General features: G+C 44.3%; 1 protein-coding gene and 1 long non-coding RNA gene across 2 annotated transcripts in view; one reads left to right on the forward strand and one right to left on the reverse strand.

Moving 5' to 3' along the window:
• RHOJ (ras homolog family member J) overlaps positions 1-16,839 on the forward strand; it is an 83,560-nt gene that overhangs the window by 45,453 nt on the left and 21,268 nt on the right. Inside the window, exon 2 of the mRNA XM_008522407.2 lies at positions 16,007-16,065. Coding sequence (XP_008520629.1) covers positions 16,007-16,065 — 59 coding nt within the window. The remainder of the gene's footprint in view (positions 1-16,006; positions 16,066-16,839) is intronic.
• On the reverse strand, positions 2,007-12,124 carry LOC139079235 (uncharacterized). Its single transcript, XR_011532657.1, has 3 exons — positions 11,804-12,124; positions 10,088-10,245; positions 2,007-2,296 (listed from the first exon to the last, which is right to left on the reverse strand). It is a non-coding gene; the product is annotated as an uncharacterized lncRNA (long non-coding RNA).

Genomic DNA, 16,839 nt, shown 5'->3' on the forward strand with positions numbered 1-16,839 from the left:
AGTTCAGACATGATATAAAACACTTTTTCACCCTGGAAAAGTAGTCCAGGGATATTTCTAAAGGTGATTTTAACCTTAAGAAAAACATCACTGCTTCCTAACCAATAGCCCTCTAGCATGCGGCTGTGATGAAAGAAGCTATTTTGTTATTCTTCCTGCCTGGAATTCACCAGGCTCTCTGTGGTCCCCCAAACCCTCCCCACCCCTTCCACTCACAACACCTACAATGTCCTACCCTCCCTTCACCCCTCCAGTCCCATTCCCAGAAATGCAGCAGCATCAGAACAGGGACATGAAGATGGGATAAGAAGCATCTCTCAAGAACAGGAATATGAAGATGAGATAAGATTTGTCAGAAAAATTAGGAAATTCCCCACAACTGTTTAAGAAGGATTTGGCGGGATTGTTAGATCACTTGCTGCTAGCTCTAGATTTTTTTAATATATTGTTTATTCCTCTTACCTTTCCTTATTATTGACCAAAAGGCCAAGAGCTCTACAATTCTCAAGCGGAAAGCCCTTCCAAATCCAAGGTAGTGTCATGCAAAGGGACAGTCAATAGATACTTGTTAGTCATTAATCATGAAGATCGCCTGTCAGTCACTGACAATCCCTCATCCAAATACCTCAAAAGCACAGAGATTTTAGATAATATTTTAAATCATTTGTTTAGTGTTTTCCCTCACTGGTTTAGGCCACTGCCGGCTTCTTGCCTATCTCTGCTTTCTTCCAGCCATTTCTATTTTCAGGCGGGTCAGCACTCATTGATTCATAAGGCTGCTCCCTTCTCGCTCTTCCTGGGATCATATGACAAAAACAACTAGTTACAAATGCCATACCTCACAGAGCGCCAGAAGACCTGATCCTCCGACCAAGTCTAAAAGAGAAAACTCTTTGCCGACCATTGAAGGGTCAGCAAATGTGATGATTTAAAAAAACTGTTTGGATTTGTCTCAAGAGGCTTGGTTAATGTTCATTTATTCTCCCTAATTCTATATTTTCAAAACAAATCTGGAACATAATCAGCACGTGCGCTTTGCTATTCTTTCTCTCTGCTTCTTAGCTGGGGAGTCAGATTTGGAAGCAGAGTCTGCAGCTCTAGCACCATCCCCCACAGAGTTCCCGGGCAGCATGGCAGTGGCAGTGCTGCTGGAGCCAGTCCCTGGCAGAGGTTGGGGTCAAAGGCTTGGGCTGCTCCCCCAGGCCCTGAAATTGACAACCTCAATGGCTGCCTTATGTCTCTCAAGACTGGATCAGGGTTGTCTCAACTGTCAGTGCTGAGAACTAGCCAAACACTCCATCATTGTCTATCTTGGAGTGAGCCCAAGCCACGGGCTCAATAGCCTTCCTTGTTTTCTAGAATTGATCAATGTCAATTCAGCAATTGTGCCTCCTGGCATCCACACCAGAAGGTATCACCAGGACCTTCTGCCGTGATTCCCAGTGTGCTGGGAAAGCTACAAGTCTCCGCAAAGTCCCCTCCAACCTAGCAGCTGCTCCTAAGATCCCCATCAGAGATGGATCCGTTTGACGTGACCCTCTTTAATGCATACCCTTCTTGGTGAGCGGGGGTGGATTTTAAACTATCCATTCACCCAACAAATATCCATTTATTGAATACCCATTACTTTCAAGACTGTGCTGGGCCCTAGAAGTCTGTCTTTGCCTGTAAGGAGTTCACAGCCTAGTCAGTTATTAATCATTTGTAGAATCTCAATGTGTGGGAAAAAAGAAAGAGGGATAGATTTTGATAAGGGAGGAGAGGAAAGGAAGAAACCAATTACTAGGCCAGAGGGAAAAAATGGGGTGAGGGCAGCTCACCCAGAGAAGACACAAATTTGTCTGACTTCACCAGCTGCTCCTAAAACACGTCTGCACAGGCCCTTACGGTGGACAGACAGACAGACAGCAGTTGGAGCTACTTCCACAGTTCCAGAAGCACACTGTTGTAAACAGGTCGCAGAACTTCAAAAACACTCAGAAATCCCCATGTAGAAGAAAGCACATTGGTTTTTATTAGGCTCCAAGCTGCTAGGTACAATCTACTGAAATAAATTACTGAGGGCCGGCCCAGTTGTGCAGTGGTTAAGTTCGCACATTCCACATTCCACTTCAGCGATCCGGGGTTCGCCCGTTGGGATCCCGGGTGCAGACATGGCACCGCTTGGCAAGCCATGCTGTGGTAGGCGTCCCACGTATAAAGTAGAGGAAGATGGGCATGGATGTCAGCTCAGAGCCAGTCTTCCTCAGCAAAAAGAAGAGGATTGGCAGCAGATCTTAGCTCAGGGCTAATCTTCCTCAAAAAAGAAAAAAAAAGAAAGAAAGAAATTACTGAGAAAATCAGCCCTTTTCATGGTCTCATTTGCCCAAATTGCTTGCCTCTGTTCCCCCTCTCACATTTTGAGGTCAATTTCCCCTCAGCCATGACCCAGAGGAGTGAGACAACAGTTTCCAAGCCTCAAGATTCCTTGTTTATCACTTTACCTTTTTACCCTCTTGTTTGGCCAAAGTCCCTTCCAGGCCTCAAAGGCCCACTGAGGAAACCGGCAGCCCTCACAGGAGGCTGCCCCAGAAGCAGAGGCCATGGGCTCTTTGTGGGACCAGTAATGTGATTAGTCCCCCACCCCCTTACTTTCTGAAGACCAGTGAAGGGACCAGTGAGAGTGAGCGCTCTGGCTGCTGTCCAGACCCAGTTCGTTCCTGCATTTCTTCTGTGGAGTGTACCCCGCTCCATATAAATCTGTCAGCCCCCGAGGGAATCAAAGAAGCCACGTTTAAGGGAAGGATGAGAGCCTTGTCACTTGAAGTGTGACCCACAGACCAGTATCATGGGCACCACCTAGACGCTTATTAGAAATGTCGGATCTCAAGCCTCCTCTCACCCAAAACCAACTGAATCAGCATCTGCGCTTTTACTAGAACCTTAATCATCTCCCAACCCTCCCGATCCTTACCTGCCATCCTGGTGATTCGAAGACACCTCTGATGACAGCAGGATGTAAACAGCTCCACTCTGCTCCCTCCCCCGTCTCACACGCAACTCAAGGGCCACCTGCTCTGTGTGCTGTCTTTTCTATCTCCGTGTTGGAGCCACATTTCTTGGGGCTTCACCAAGAATGCCTCCTCCACCATTAATAGAGGGATGCTCTGTGTCATTGGTGACCAAGTCATTTACCAATCATCTTCGCACCTTTATTCATCAACCTCATGCTTCTGTAGCTCATGCCCTGTGTCCCTTACCCATCACACTATACACAATTGGTGGTGACATCAGTTCTCACCTAATAAACTCTGTGACTAAAAATATCCTTTTATCATTCATTTGCTGAATCCCTATGATGGGCCAAACCCTACGCTAGACACTTGCTCTCTAGCTAAGAGCTTATAGATCAGACTGTGCAGTTGTACCACGTAGCCCTTGTATTAGTCAGGGTTCTCCAGAGAAACAGAACCAACAGGATGTGAAGAGAGAGAGAGGAAGAGATTTATCATAAGGAATTGGCTCGTGTGATGATGGGGACTGGGAGACCCAGATCTGTAGTGCAAGCCAGCAGGCTTAAGACCAAGGAGTGCCGGTGGTACGGGTGGAGTGCAAAGGCACTCTGTTGGAGAATTCCCTACTACTCAGGGGAGGAGCATTCTTTTCGATCTATTTAGGCCTTCAACTGATTGGATGGGGCCCACCCACCTTATGGAGGGCCATCTGCTGTACTGATGAAAATGTTAATCTCATCCAAAAATCCCCAGAATAATGTTTGGCCAAATATCCAGACACCCCATAGCCAGTCAAGTTGGCATGTAAAATTAACCATCACAGCCCTTATTAGAAACTCATTTTAGGAGGGGAGGGAGTGGCACAAGTGTCACAAGGTGGGGGCACCAGAGCTGCAGCAAAGGTGATAGACATGTGTTGGTGAAGCCTCCTAACAAGGCCAACACTTTGGTTTTCTACAGTGTCCTTGGCCTGCCCTTTTCCCTTTACTGTGCCCTCATGGAGGACAGGTATCAGCAGGATATAATTCCACACAGAAGAGGACAGGCCAGACAGAAGCGACAAGAGTCTCTTTATCAGCCCTCCCTCCCCCCGGAGCCAGGCACCGCAGGCCCAGGCGCAGACGCCCTTCCCTCCACAGTCAGCTCCAGTTGGGAGTGTAATAAGCCTTCAGAATAGGTTTGGGTATTCCCAACTGAGGGTCATAGGTCAAGACTGAGAAAAGTATAAAGAGGCCACAAGTTAGAGAGCTGTCCGGGTGACCAGGTCAGTCCAGGACCACCCGAGAAATGTCAAGGAAGCTCTGAGCTAGACCAAAACAGCCGAGCTATCTAGACCGATCCAGCTCCTGGAAACGCCATGGAGTGGGGCCCACGCTGGGCTAGCACAGATTCGTTCCGATGAGAGTAAGCCAGCCACAGCCCGCTCTCCGTCCTCTCCCTCTTCTCTCTCACTCTCACCCCCAATCCTTGTCCTCAGAAATCTGACTTTTTTCCTCCTCCTTGGTGGTGTAATCTCTCTGGAGTCACTGGAAAAGCCACTGAACACCACTCCTCCACAGCCCCACCGCCACACCAGTTGCTGTGCGCCTCACTTCACAAGGACAGTGCTGGTCCAGGGAAGACTATTTCACGCCCCTCCATACATACAGAGTCCCACTGCCACCCGCACAAGGCTTCCAGGGGCACCGCCTCATTTTGTTTCTGTGCAATTAGCAGTGACAAGAGGGCCATCGTCTGATCTCTAATCCCCCTCTACCCTTGGCCTGTAACTTCCTGGTCTAGCAGAGACTCCAGCTCCAGCTACCCATAGTGTCCTTGACACTGGGGTACCTTAAACTGCTGAGCGCGCATGGGTTCCCAGAGAAAGACACGATGCTAGTATGTTAAGAGAGTTTGGTAAATGATCCCTTGACCTGTTAAAACAAATACCTGCATTATGGATGTGTTGGGGATACAAGAAAAGGTATTAAATTATAAATGTTTGTTACCTTTCCCTTCTCCCTACTCCCCCGACCCCTTCTGCTGAGGAGAGAAAGTGCCTTTGGCTCCTCAGCTTCCTCTCCTCCAAAGCCCAAAGGAGAGCACCGGTCAAGCCCCGGGCTTTCTTGTGTCGGCAGAGAGGAGACTAAACTATTTATAGAAGGTGTGCTGACGAAGAATGCAGGGTAGGGGCAAAGCTTCAAGGCCATGGTGGCTACGAAAAATACTGAGAAGAAGATGATTTTAAGAAGCAGTGCCGTGGTTTATCATTGCAATCCCCCTTTGGTGTCTTTATCTTTTACATAAGGTCAGAATGGTTTATAAGGACTTGTGGTTGTTAGCGTTGTGTGTTCTTGAACGTGAAACCACATTGAGACTCTACTACATGGCTCCCCACTTATTATATATTTTTTGCATTTTTTAAATCCTTTCAAATGCATAGGAATTCTACTAGATTAGTTTCACTTCACCAAAAACCTGACAGAAAAGCATCAGCAAAACCAAGAACAAGATTTCAAAGCCTCAGATTGTGAATCCATTGACCAGTTGACCTCAGGGCTGAGCATCGTACGAGGTCTCTTTCTAGCTTTGAGTGGCGGCCTGCGGGAAGCCAAAGCTCAGTGCATCCCTTGTCTGGCTATGAACCTCTCCTCACAGGACTGGGAGCCATGAACTTCGTGTCACTGATCGGCATCCCCAAAATTACGCTTTTATTTTTAGACGGTGTGAGGAAAATCAGTTGGGGGAAAATATGTGAGCAAGGACATAAAAGTGGTAGATGTTACCTTATACAAACTCTGAGACAATGCTTAACAATGAAGTAACAAGATGGTCTCACAGATATTCATTGCAGAAAGGATCCGAGAACCATTTTATCTCAAATTGTCATACATACATCCTCCTTTGATCATAATTAACCAGCAAGTCCTAATACTTCTTGACAGTTGTTGGGAAGTAAAAAATAAAGTTACCTGAAAAGAATCTCTATTCTGGTGGGGGATATTAGACAAAGATAAATGAAATAAATAAAGGAAAAAAACACAAATATGTAAAATTCTAGGATCCTGAATAACAAAGAGGCAGATGAGAAAATATAATCTAGGACAACAATCATGCACAAAAGGAGAAAATAGAGAAAAATAGCTGAATGTTCTCAAATTATCTTGTAATACTTTAAAAAAGAAGTTGAGAGCAGAAACACACACTCTAAATATTCACTTGGCCAGTTTATGTCACTATGCCCAGACAGTGTCAATAAAGGGCTATATTTAGAACCAATTTACTGCTGTTGTCTTTACAGCTCACATACTTCTTTTGGTTTACAACTAAGACATCCTGGCAGATTCTGGCATCCTCAAACGCACAATATTTTCTTGGTACCTTTGAAAAGCAAGTATAGGTAGAACATTAGTGGTTCATCATAATTCTCTGCAAAAGATAAGTTGCTCTGCAATGCACAGTTTATAAAGCTCCACTGCCGCAGACCCATTCATCACAGCTTCCTACTCGTAAAAATATAAGCTTGGTCTTACAACTTAAAATGAATCTAGATAAGCCTGAGACAAAATCAGAGAGTGAACTAAGAAGAAATGGTAGAATTTAAGTGATGAGAGACAACTTAGATGGCATTTAATCCAATCTAGATATAACAGTAATAATAACAACACAATAACCACAACTGTCGAGCGCTCAAGTATCATTTTTTTCCTGATTTACATGTTCATGGTAACAAAGTATGGAAAAAATAAAAAGTGTTTTCTCTAAGTACTTTTACATACCCGATGTAGAATTTTATCTCCTACTATCTAGACATTATAGCCTCAGTATTTTACCACATTCCTCAGTATTCTTTAAAAGCTTACTTTTTAAGGTTGCTCCATAACTGATTAGGACTAATCCCCAATTATTGAACATTTAGGTTGCATCGAACTGTTAGCTATTATAAACACTTTGGTAATGAATAGTCTTATATGTATACACTGCTGTGCATTTATATGACTACTCCTGGGGATACACTGCAGAAATAGCATTGCTCAGTCCGACAGACCCATGTTTAGGCATATGATCTATATCACCAAATGGCTTACCAGAAAATTCGAACTAGTTTGCATTTCCCCCAAAAGTTGTATGAGTGCCCACATCTTCACGTGCTCACCAACACTGGGTGTCATTCTTTTCATCTTTATAAATTCATAGGCCAAAGATTACATCTTGTTTAATTTGATTTTTTTTTTACTCCCCTATTCCTTGGCTCTTTATTTATTTGTAAATTGTCTATATTCTTTATTTATTTTCTTCTGGATTAATTATTATTCTTATTGATTAGAAAGTACCCTTATGTATCAAAGATAATAACTTTCTTCAACCCTCACATATTGTGACCATTTTCCTGGGACATTTACCTTTCTTTCTCTTTTTAAAGTGAAAGATAGCAATCATTTTCTTGAAGGTTTCCTCCACTTGCTTTCATATTTTCAAAGTCCTTTTGTATTTTAAATATAGTAACCAATGATCTAAATACAATACACTGAATACTTCCTCTCTTCCCCTTTCCACTTACCATATACAAAATCCTTACATATGAAGTGGGCTCTGGGGCTGAGATTTCTCTTCTGTTTCACTTATTCCTGTGCTCGTGCTGTACTGTTTTCATTAGTATAACTTGATAATACATCTTAACATACATTAGCACAGTTATCCTGTCATTCTTTTTTAATTGTTAGCTGTTCTCACCAATTTAATTTTTAATATAACTGCTATGATCTGTCATGTTCCCAATTCAACAATCCTATTGGAATTATCTTAAACTCATTAAACTGGGAGGTCTAACATCTTTACAATATGGAGCTTCCCACCCAACACCATGAGCTGTTTTTCCATTTGTCTTCTTCTATGCATCTCAGCAAAGTGCTTTTTGTGCTTTTTTGCATAAAGGTTTTGCGTATTACCAGACACATTATAGTTTTTGTTATTGTTGTGAAAAGGATATTTTCCAACTAGTTACAGCTGTTACCTGATAGAACTTTTATGAGTCTAATAATTCTTTGGAAACTCTTGGCAGGAGCACACAGGTCCACGTTTGTCATCACCTAGTTGTCGAATTTCCTTAGTGACTATTTCTAGACCAGGAGAGGAGAGAGCTGTTACATACAGACGGCCCCGTTCCTGTGTGTGTGTGTCAGATATGACCAAAAAGATAAAATTTACAGAATGCTACCCAGATATTAAGTTTTTCTCCATACATTACCTCATCTGATATTTACAAAACCTATCTAAAGCGAGTGGGGTACTCTATTGTAATCGAGTTATTATTAGCCTCATCTTAAAATGAGGAAACTGACATTCAGATGTGACTCACTGGCCTGAAGAACTTGATAAAAATGCAAACTTCTAGGCCCCACCCCACACGGGTTTCTTCAGAATCTTGGAGAGGGCGTGTGGAACCAGGGAATCTGTGTTTTTAATTAGCTCCCTCTGGTGGCTGCCGTGAAACATTGCAATCACTCAGTCAAAATCAAGGCTAAAATTTAGTTTCTGCCTCATAATCAGGTATTTACTCCATCACACCTCAATGGCAGCTTAATTATCGTGAGTTTCTAGTGATGTACGAATATGACTGAAGAGGCTGGCTTGGTTTTTTTTAAGTATGTCTTTATACAGGGATCCTGCGAGAAGCATGCTCTGGTTTGCGGACCACAAGCCTCCACATGCAGTCTTCATTTATAACTCAGTCACTTCTTCCCAAAGTCTTAATTAAGAGACAGCTCCCCTGTGCCCTGTGGGTAATGCCAGGGGGCCTGGCTCCTGTGTTTGCACAGCCACAATGAACCTCAGGACACCTTGGCAGTGCTCCTGCCCTACCGTCCTTGGGGTCTGGCAGCCCTGCAGCTGGTGAAAGCTGCCTGGAAAAGTGGAAGAGTGCCCTGAGCACAGATCCCACCACCAGAGACACGTTTCCACAGCATCCCCTCACAGCAAGTAGGCCTGCTGTAGTGTAGGATGTCACTGCTGGTGACCCCACCCTGCCATCTCATGTCCAGAAATGCTCACAGTGACCCTTTGGGAAATGCTGATGACTCATCTACAGAAAACAGCCACCTCGGAGGAAATCTTTACTTTGATTGAAGTTTAATGTACTTTTCAGTCACTCAGTCAATATTCATGGAACTACATGCCAGGCCCATGCTAGACTCTGGGACATGAGAATAAGTAAGACAGAGCACTTTACAGCCCAATGGGCAAGTAGGCATGGAAACGGGCTTAAAGTACGTGGGCACAGGGGAGTTATAGAAGTAAGTTTTCCAGGTTACGGGAGTTTTCCAGGCTGACAAGTATAGGAAAAGCATTCTAGAATTTCTTTTCCAGAATTCCAGTGGGAACAGCTTGAACAAGGCATCACGAGTATAAGAGATTCCAAAAAGTGTGGATTATAGAAGGAAAAAAAATAAAAGTGGGCTGGAAAAGTAAACCAGGCTCCAGACTACAAGGGCTTTGTACTTTCTTGAAAGGTATTTGAATTTTATCTTGGAGAGCCATGGCTGCCAGAACTCTGGTGGCAGTGGGGAAGGAAGCACAGAAGATGGAGCCAGGAGAACAGATGCCAATTAGGGGTCTTTCGCAACTGACAAGGTTGGAGCGTGAGGGGCTACAGGGGAGCAGCTACAAGGATGGCAAAGAGGAGTCAGATTCTAGAGATATTGGCAGGTAGAACTGGCAGGATGTAGAGACCAAACGAATGTTGAGGAAGGAAGGGTGAGGCTGAGCAAGACTCTGAAATTCCAGGATGTGAGTGTCTTGGATCATGACTGTCTTGGTTTGGCCTCATCCCCAGTCAGTTCCAAGAGTCCTGGAAATGAGCAAGCTCCTCCCCGTCCCTCCTCCTTCCTCTCCTCCTCCTTTTCCATCATCAGACAAGTACTGACAAGGGCAGAGCTTTCCTGAACACTCACCCCACACCCAGAACCAGGGCAACTTCATTCCAGCAAACTCTGTTGCCAAAAGTATTGTTATTTAAGAAGCCATTTTCTCCGTGATGTACTTTACATTTGTGTAAACTTTGGTGTACAAAATTTCCATATACGATCTCCTTTGCTCCTCAAAGACACTTCACTTACCAATAAGAAAATTGAGATTTAAGGAAACTGTGGTTTGCTCAAAGTCCCAGAGTTCGTTCACAGTGAGTCCAGGGCTCTAACCAGTCCTTCCACCTTAAATCCGGGAGGTTACAACTTGATATAACTACAAACCAAACTCTCTGTCACAATAGGCAAACCTAAAGGATAAAAGAAATATGACCAGGGATGGAAGATGCATGGCAGATACACATTACCCTATTCAAATGGGGTGCTGCTTATTGTAGGATGAATACACAGTCCTAACAAAAGAAAGCCCTCAGCTCAGAGTCCTAATAGATTCTTAGGAAGCTCAGTCTTTGTTCTAAGGAAACAGTACCTTGTTCCAAATAAGAGACTTCTCCAAACAAGTGTTATTTCACACACACAGTCTGCTGCTCAGGAAAGAAGAGGCATTATTTTCAAAGAAGGGAAATGAACTGGCTGAGGCGAGCTGTGTAGATGGGCGAAAAGGGTTTCAAGCCACGTCAAAAGGAATGTGTATCTTGGAAGGATGGAACCCCTCCAGGAAGGAATTTACCACCTTTCATATTTATGAAAATGTATTTACTTCTAGTTTCATACTGTTTTCTAACTTATTTTAATTTGAGAGGCATCTCATCTCAGATGCTTCTAAGTTGGTCCCTTATAGAACATACATGCACAGTTATGAGGCTTAAACCAGGTCACAAACACACATAAGCAGCTCCTAAGAGTGGACACTGGAGCTCGGTGAGTCACTGTCCCAGGTGGTGCCTTCCAGAAAGGAAGACGAGCAGGGGACAAGGGTCAGTTAAGAGAGGGAAAAGGTCAGCGGATGCGGCTGAAGGTGTCCAGTCAGCACCACGATGAGGGTCAGACTGCAAGTTTTCATGTAAGTTCTCCATTTTTTGCAGCCCCCAGGCATAGACAAGCTGCTGTGGTGATTACCCCTGACTTTTAAACAGCTTAGAAAGAGTTTTTTATGCCCCTTTAGGATAAACATGATTTGTTCATTTTCCAGGTGAGAGAGACAGTTACTGAATCGCCCAACATCTCACCAAATAAGTGGCTAAGTATGAACTTAAATTCAGACATGGAGAAAAATTATCTGAACCTTGAAGATGAGGCCAAGAGCATGCAACTGTCCTTTCAACGTCATGCTGGGGTGTTTAACACCCTCCCCCCAAGGACTAATAATCTAGGGAAATACATCTTTCTCTGGTTCTGCTATTAACTAAAAGCTTAGACTTTCTGAAGTTGCTTATTAACTTGTGAATCTTGTTGGGGAGAGATGCAAATAATTCCCGTTAGTAGAAAAGAGAACCCAAAGGCTCTCTTTTCCAAAGGACAACAAGCAGTTTTCTATTGAACCTAGCCGTCTTATTCTGACATTTTGCTTTTAAAGTACCTATAAATGCCCAGCTCCTCAAAATGCTCTTTGAACAAGATTTACCATCTTACCGGCTCTCTCATGAATGAGTTAACGCGTCTTTGACATGTCTTCATCCTATATTTGCAATGAAAGCCATGTTTTTAACTTCCTTAAAATTCTACTTCTTGCCTTATCTATAGTCTGGTGTTTCCTCCTCCATAAGAGCGCCTTTAGGGTATACACCCACACACCTAGTCAGGTCTGCCTCATCCAACCTGCCAAATCGAGTACCCTTGACGAGAGTGCCCAGAGAGCTGGCGAGGTGCTGGGAATGGAAGGGCGATGGAGCCTCTGTCATCACTGACCTCGCATTTCCACCACTCCGGCTCTCAGGATTCATCACATACTCGTCATACAGATTCAAAAGACTGCTCCTGGCAGATGAGATGGCCAGCTCACCACCCAACAAGGAAGGGGCTTTCAGCCCTGTTCCTCATGCTGCTGATGGGCGGGACTGGGAAGGGCTGAGCTGGCTTACACAGAATGACCAACACTTCCCCATCCAAGTTTGCGAATGACACACAGTTTTGTGAGGTGACAGAACTGCCAAGGCGAATAGGCGCAGGTCCTGCCTGGGACATTTTCTGTCTTGGTGAAATGGACTGAGCCTCAAGAGACCAAACCCACGACTGACATCACTAGCACCTCACTCCAACTCGGGAAATCAACCACTCCAATCTCTACGAAGAAGAAACACAAGTAGGCAAGTAGTTTAATGGATTTGGAGAAGAAGGCCTTCATTTCACACACTTAACAGGTCACTGACAACTTTTCACACTTTATTGAGGGAACCATCTGAGCCATTAGCAGGTCATTTGACCCACTCTCTTTAAAACCTCGCTAAGCTCAGAAAACAACTCTAATAGCTCCGAGAACAGACAGCGCGCTCTGGGACTTTACCTGACTACTGTCTGCCAGGCAGGTTGGCTGGCTGCAGGCGCTTCCCAGCAGTTAGACTCTTGCCAGAGAGCTTCAGGCTCCGCACATGTTGAAGGCCTTCCTTCTGCCTGAGTTGCCCCTGTGCTCCGTTTCTGTACCGTGCATTCAGCATCTACCACACATGCTGCGTTCTGTTCCGGGTATGGGGTGTGGAGATTCTGTCCTCAAGGGTCCTCCTGTCCAGTGGGAAATGTAAGACACAGATCTAAATAGCTATCGTTCAGGGTAGAAAGTGACTGGTAATTCACAAATACGATGAATTTTTGCTCCAGTTAATGTGCACTGAGTATACAGCGGCGAGCAAGACAGACTAGTCTGCCCTCTTAGGCACTTATTGAAGGAGGGAAACCAACAGTTGTTCAGCACCCACTTTGGGCCAGACTTGGTGCCAGCATTTTCTCATTTAATTTCATCCTCCTGAGGACTCTCTTTAGTAGGTGATCTTATCCCCATTTTTAATAAACAAGAAAAGAGGGGCTCAGAGCTGTTAGGTGACTTTCCAGAGGTCACTCCAACAAAGATAAGATTCGAATGCAAAACCATTTGACTTAAAAGATCCTGCTCTTTCAACCTCACTACATTTACTATCAGCATTTTAGGGCATACCTTCCTTCTGTGCTGTTGTGACTGATTCATTTCCAAATTGAGCAACCTCACAGGACACAGGTTGGCAAACCATAAGCATCCACTACTAGTTCAAGATAAGGACACACAAAGCCATTTGTACCTCCTACAATGTGTGGTTAGTGCCGGGATCTGTCTCTGGTTGTCCTTTGATGTGCTCTGGCATCAACTGTGTGATCGGCTTATCTTCCTTCCGATAAAATGGGAGAATAAAAGAGCAGATAAGAGGGAATAAAAGTGATACCCAGAGATAGAGACACAGCTCTGCCCCTTCCTTTAGGAGTCCTCCAGCCGGGCTGGGCCCACACACAGACAGAGTAGACAGCCACCACACAGCAAAGCTGAACGCCAACATGGCTTCCACCCAAAAAACGTCATTCTCCCTCCACCCAACATTTTGCCTTAACCCAAGGAAATTATTTTAATTCCTCCTCTTTCACTTTCTTTGGGAAAAAGTAGAATTCAGGACTTTCATAGCTCAACAAAGCCTTCAGAATAAAATCTAAATTAGTGAGTTATGGCAGCCGGCCCTGCCTACCCACCTCTTCTGTACCATCTCCCCCAGTGCACCCTGGGTAACTTTGAACCATCCTTTGTCTTGCCCCCAGTGTACCCTGGGTAACTCTTAGCCACCTTTAGGACTCAGCTCAGACATCTCCTCCAGAAAGCCTTCTCTGACCATGCTTCAGCAGTAAATGTGTGCACTCGCAGTAGTGTCCCTGATGTGTGTTCCCACGCATCACCCCCCCCCCCAGTGCACACATGCATGTGCACATAAGCATGCACGCACAGTAATGCTCCTACTTTGGGCTCCCACACCCCACCACGCTGCCCCAGCAAAGCATTTACTACATTGCTTCATGCCCAGGCTTTGCCAGTAAACCCCTCTTCTCCACGCTCCATGAAGGAAGAATTGCATCTGGCCTTTCTACTCCTAGCACTGAGCACAGTCCGGGAACCCAATAAACCCTCGAGGAAGGGAAGGAGAGAGAGAAGAGAGGCTGTGCCCAGGCTCTCAGCCCACAGCCCAACCTTCCTGAGCTGGCGGTCACCTCAGGCCTGGTAAAATTCCCTGGAATCAAAGCTGCCAAGAGAGAAAAGGGCGAGGCCTGAGGAAAAGCAGGCTGGAGGGAATGGTTGTTCTCTGAGAAAACCCAAGCAAGAGCTTCAAGGCTCCAGCAACAAAGGTCAAAGCCATTGCTTCAGAATATTTGCAGTGCCCAGTGGGGCCGCAAGGATGGCCTGGCTTCTAATGCTCTAATGCTCGCCTCACAGATGGCCCTGGGCCTGCGGGTCGTGGGACGATCCAAGGGGGTCTCAGGAACAGCTGCCCTGACCTGCATGTGCTGGGCTCGCTAGGCAGGAAATTCCATGTTGTAATAGCTGGATTTCTTCCCTTCATTCCTGATCTGTGACTAGGGAGTGAATTGGTCATTAAAGAAACCATTTAGGCAGATTTTGGGAACATCTGACTGGGCTGAAGTGTTCAGGAAGGGGAGAAGATAACAGACAAAGCTCTGGGCCACGCGGCCTCACCTTCATTTCCATTACTAGCCTGACTTATGAAAGGGAGTAAAAATGTTTCAACGCCCCTCTTCTGTCACCACCGTCACCAGGGTTGGAGAGAGCTGGGTTCACCCAGCTTAAAAACACACATAGAAAAGCTCATCTGAGCGGCTGCAGTCACGTTATCAAGCTGAACACACGTTGATCTGAGCAGATTAGAGAAATTGTTCCCAGTGTCTCGGGAGGGAGTGCTTTAAACGAGGGCTTTTCAAAGAACAAGCCACTAGGAAGTACTTTGCATACATGTAGCCCGTGAACCTGAGGACAAATAAAAGTAAAATCAGGCCTGAATCAGCAGCTCTGAGCAGCAGACTGGAGAATTCAGCCGGCATATGTCAGAGATACGGTTATAAAAGGTCGCTATTCAATTTATCTTTCATTTCCTGCACAACAAATAGCCGGAGGAATCAAAAATCATCTTTACATTGCATTTGCACATTTTTTAATCCACTAGGAAAAATCACATTCTCCTTCTTTACTTCCTTTTCCCCAAAAAGAGATTAAATTTTTTTGAAAATTTAAATTTGCTCTTTCCATTCACCAAGAGAATTGTATTCCTCTTGCGTTCGATCTGTTCGATCTCAGTTTAGTTTCAAGTTGAGATTTTATTTCATTTCCAGACATGTACAGAGTGGTTGGTATCCTTCTGTTACTCCTCACTTTTGGACACAATTGCCTGGGAAAGTGGTAAGCCTGCTGGGTAACTCGAACTCTCTACTTTTCAATGTAAATACACCCTTTCGGGATGTGAAACCAAACCCACGGAACATCTCCTTCTGCAACTAAGGTTCGAAACCGGAATGAGGCAGTTGAGCACAAAAATATTTACTAAAAACAACTTTTTAAAATAAATGTTAAGCCCTTCTCATTTCATTATTATTTCATTATTAGCTTTGCCTTATAGACTATAAAATATAAGGTGGGTTAATATACTTTGTTTTCAGGGTTTTATTAACATTTTGAAGACAGAAAAAAAGCAGAGATTTCTAACAGAGAAGTTGCATACACAATTCTATATCCTGAAAGGTGGCTCAAATCAAAGAAAAGAAGAAAATAACCTAAGCAAGAAAGGGTCCAGAATCCTTTTCCTTCAGTAGCTTGATATAGGGCAGAATGAGGATCAATGAGCAGCCTACAGAGGGCCCTAGTGGTGACAATAATATCCATCTGAGTTGAGAAATTTGGACTTGACTCAGCCCATCTGCTCTCAGCCCAAGGTTGTCTCTCATTTGGAAATCACACTGTCAACTTGGTTTAGAATATACCCGGGTGAGGCATATGCTTATCCCTGCTGCCCAGGGAGAGGTTGGCATGGAGAAATGCAAAGGCTCCTGATTGAAGCTTCCATTTATGGACTCTCCTCTTCTCTTCTCCCCTAGTTACTGTGACAGTGGGAGGCAAGCAACACTTGCTCGGACTGTATGACACCGCAGGACAGGTACATTTTTATTATCTTGATTCATTAGGGGTTTGGGGGGGAGGAGAAGGATCCATTCGGCTGGGCATATGGGGACTAACAGTACAGACATTCTCTCTTCAAATCATTTAGGGCAAATTTATTGTCTTTCTAAATGACAATCGAAATATTCTTAATATTTTTAAAATATTTCTAATTACAAAAGACTAAGTCATTACATGATTCAAGGTATTGATAGGCAAATAATGACTCATTCACTGGTTGATGATTATCAATAACCAAGATAACATATTTGGCCAACAGTTTCAATTTCTTCCCACCCATCCCAATTCCAGATCCTAGATTACTGAGTCAATTTCATAAATTTTAGTTTCACCCATTAGTTTTTTTCACACTGTATTCTTTGCCCACCTCTTATTTGAATTGCCTAACAAGCTGTGGAAACGTCCAGAAAGAGACAGAGGACAGGGAATAGAGGGTAGGAAAAAGATGGATTAAGTGTTAGAAGGAAGAAAAGCCAGGATCCTGGATGTTTTCCAAAATTGAGGGTCAACCCCTTAATAACTAGAGATTGACTTGAAATTCTCTAAGATTCTTGAAATATTCTCACTCTGTCAGAAATGTTTCTTCAGGTTGGAGAACCTGGCCAACCAATAACGTGAGGCAATGGACCAGAACCCTCAACGTTTCATCAGTCGGCACACGCTCCACTTGCGGGGAAAAGCCGCCCTGCCTTTCTTTCTCTGTACACCACATTCCACTAGGACAAGTTTCCAATGTTACAAGTTCATGGGT

Source organism: Equus przewalskii, chromosome 25, assembly GCF_037783145.1.
Source record: "Equus przewalskii isolate Varuska chromosome 25, EquPr2, whole genome shotgun sequence".
Taxonomy (NCBI): Eukaryota; Metazoa; Chordata; class Mammalia; order Perissodactyla; family Equidae; genus Equus; species Equus przewalskii.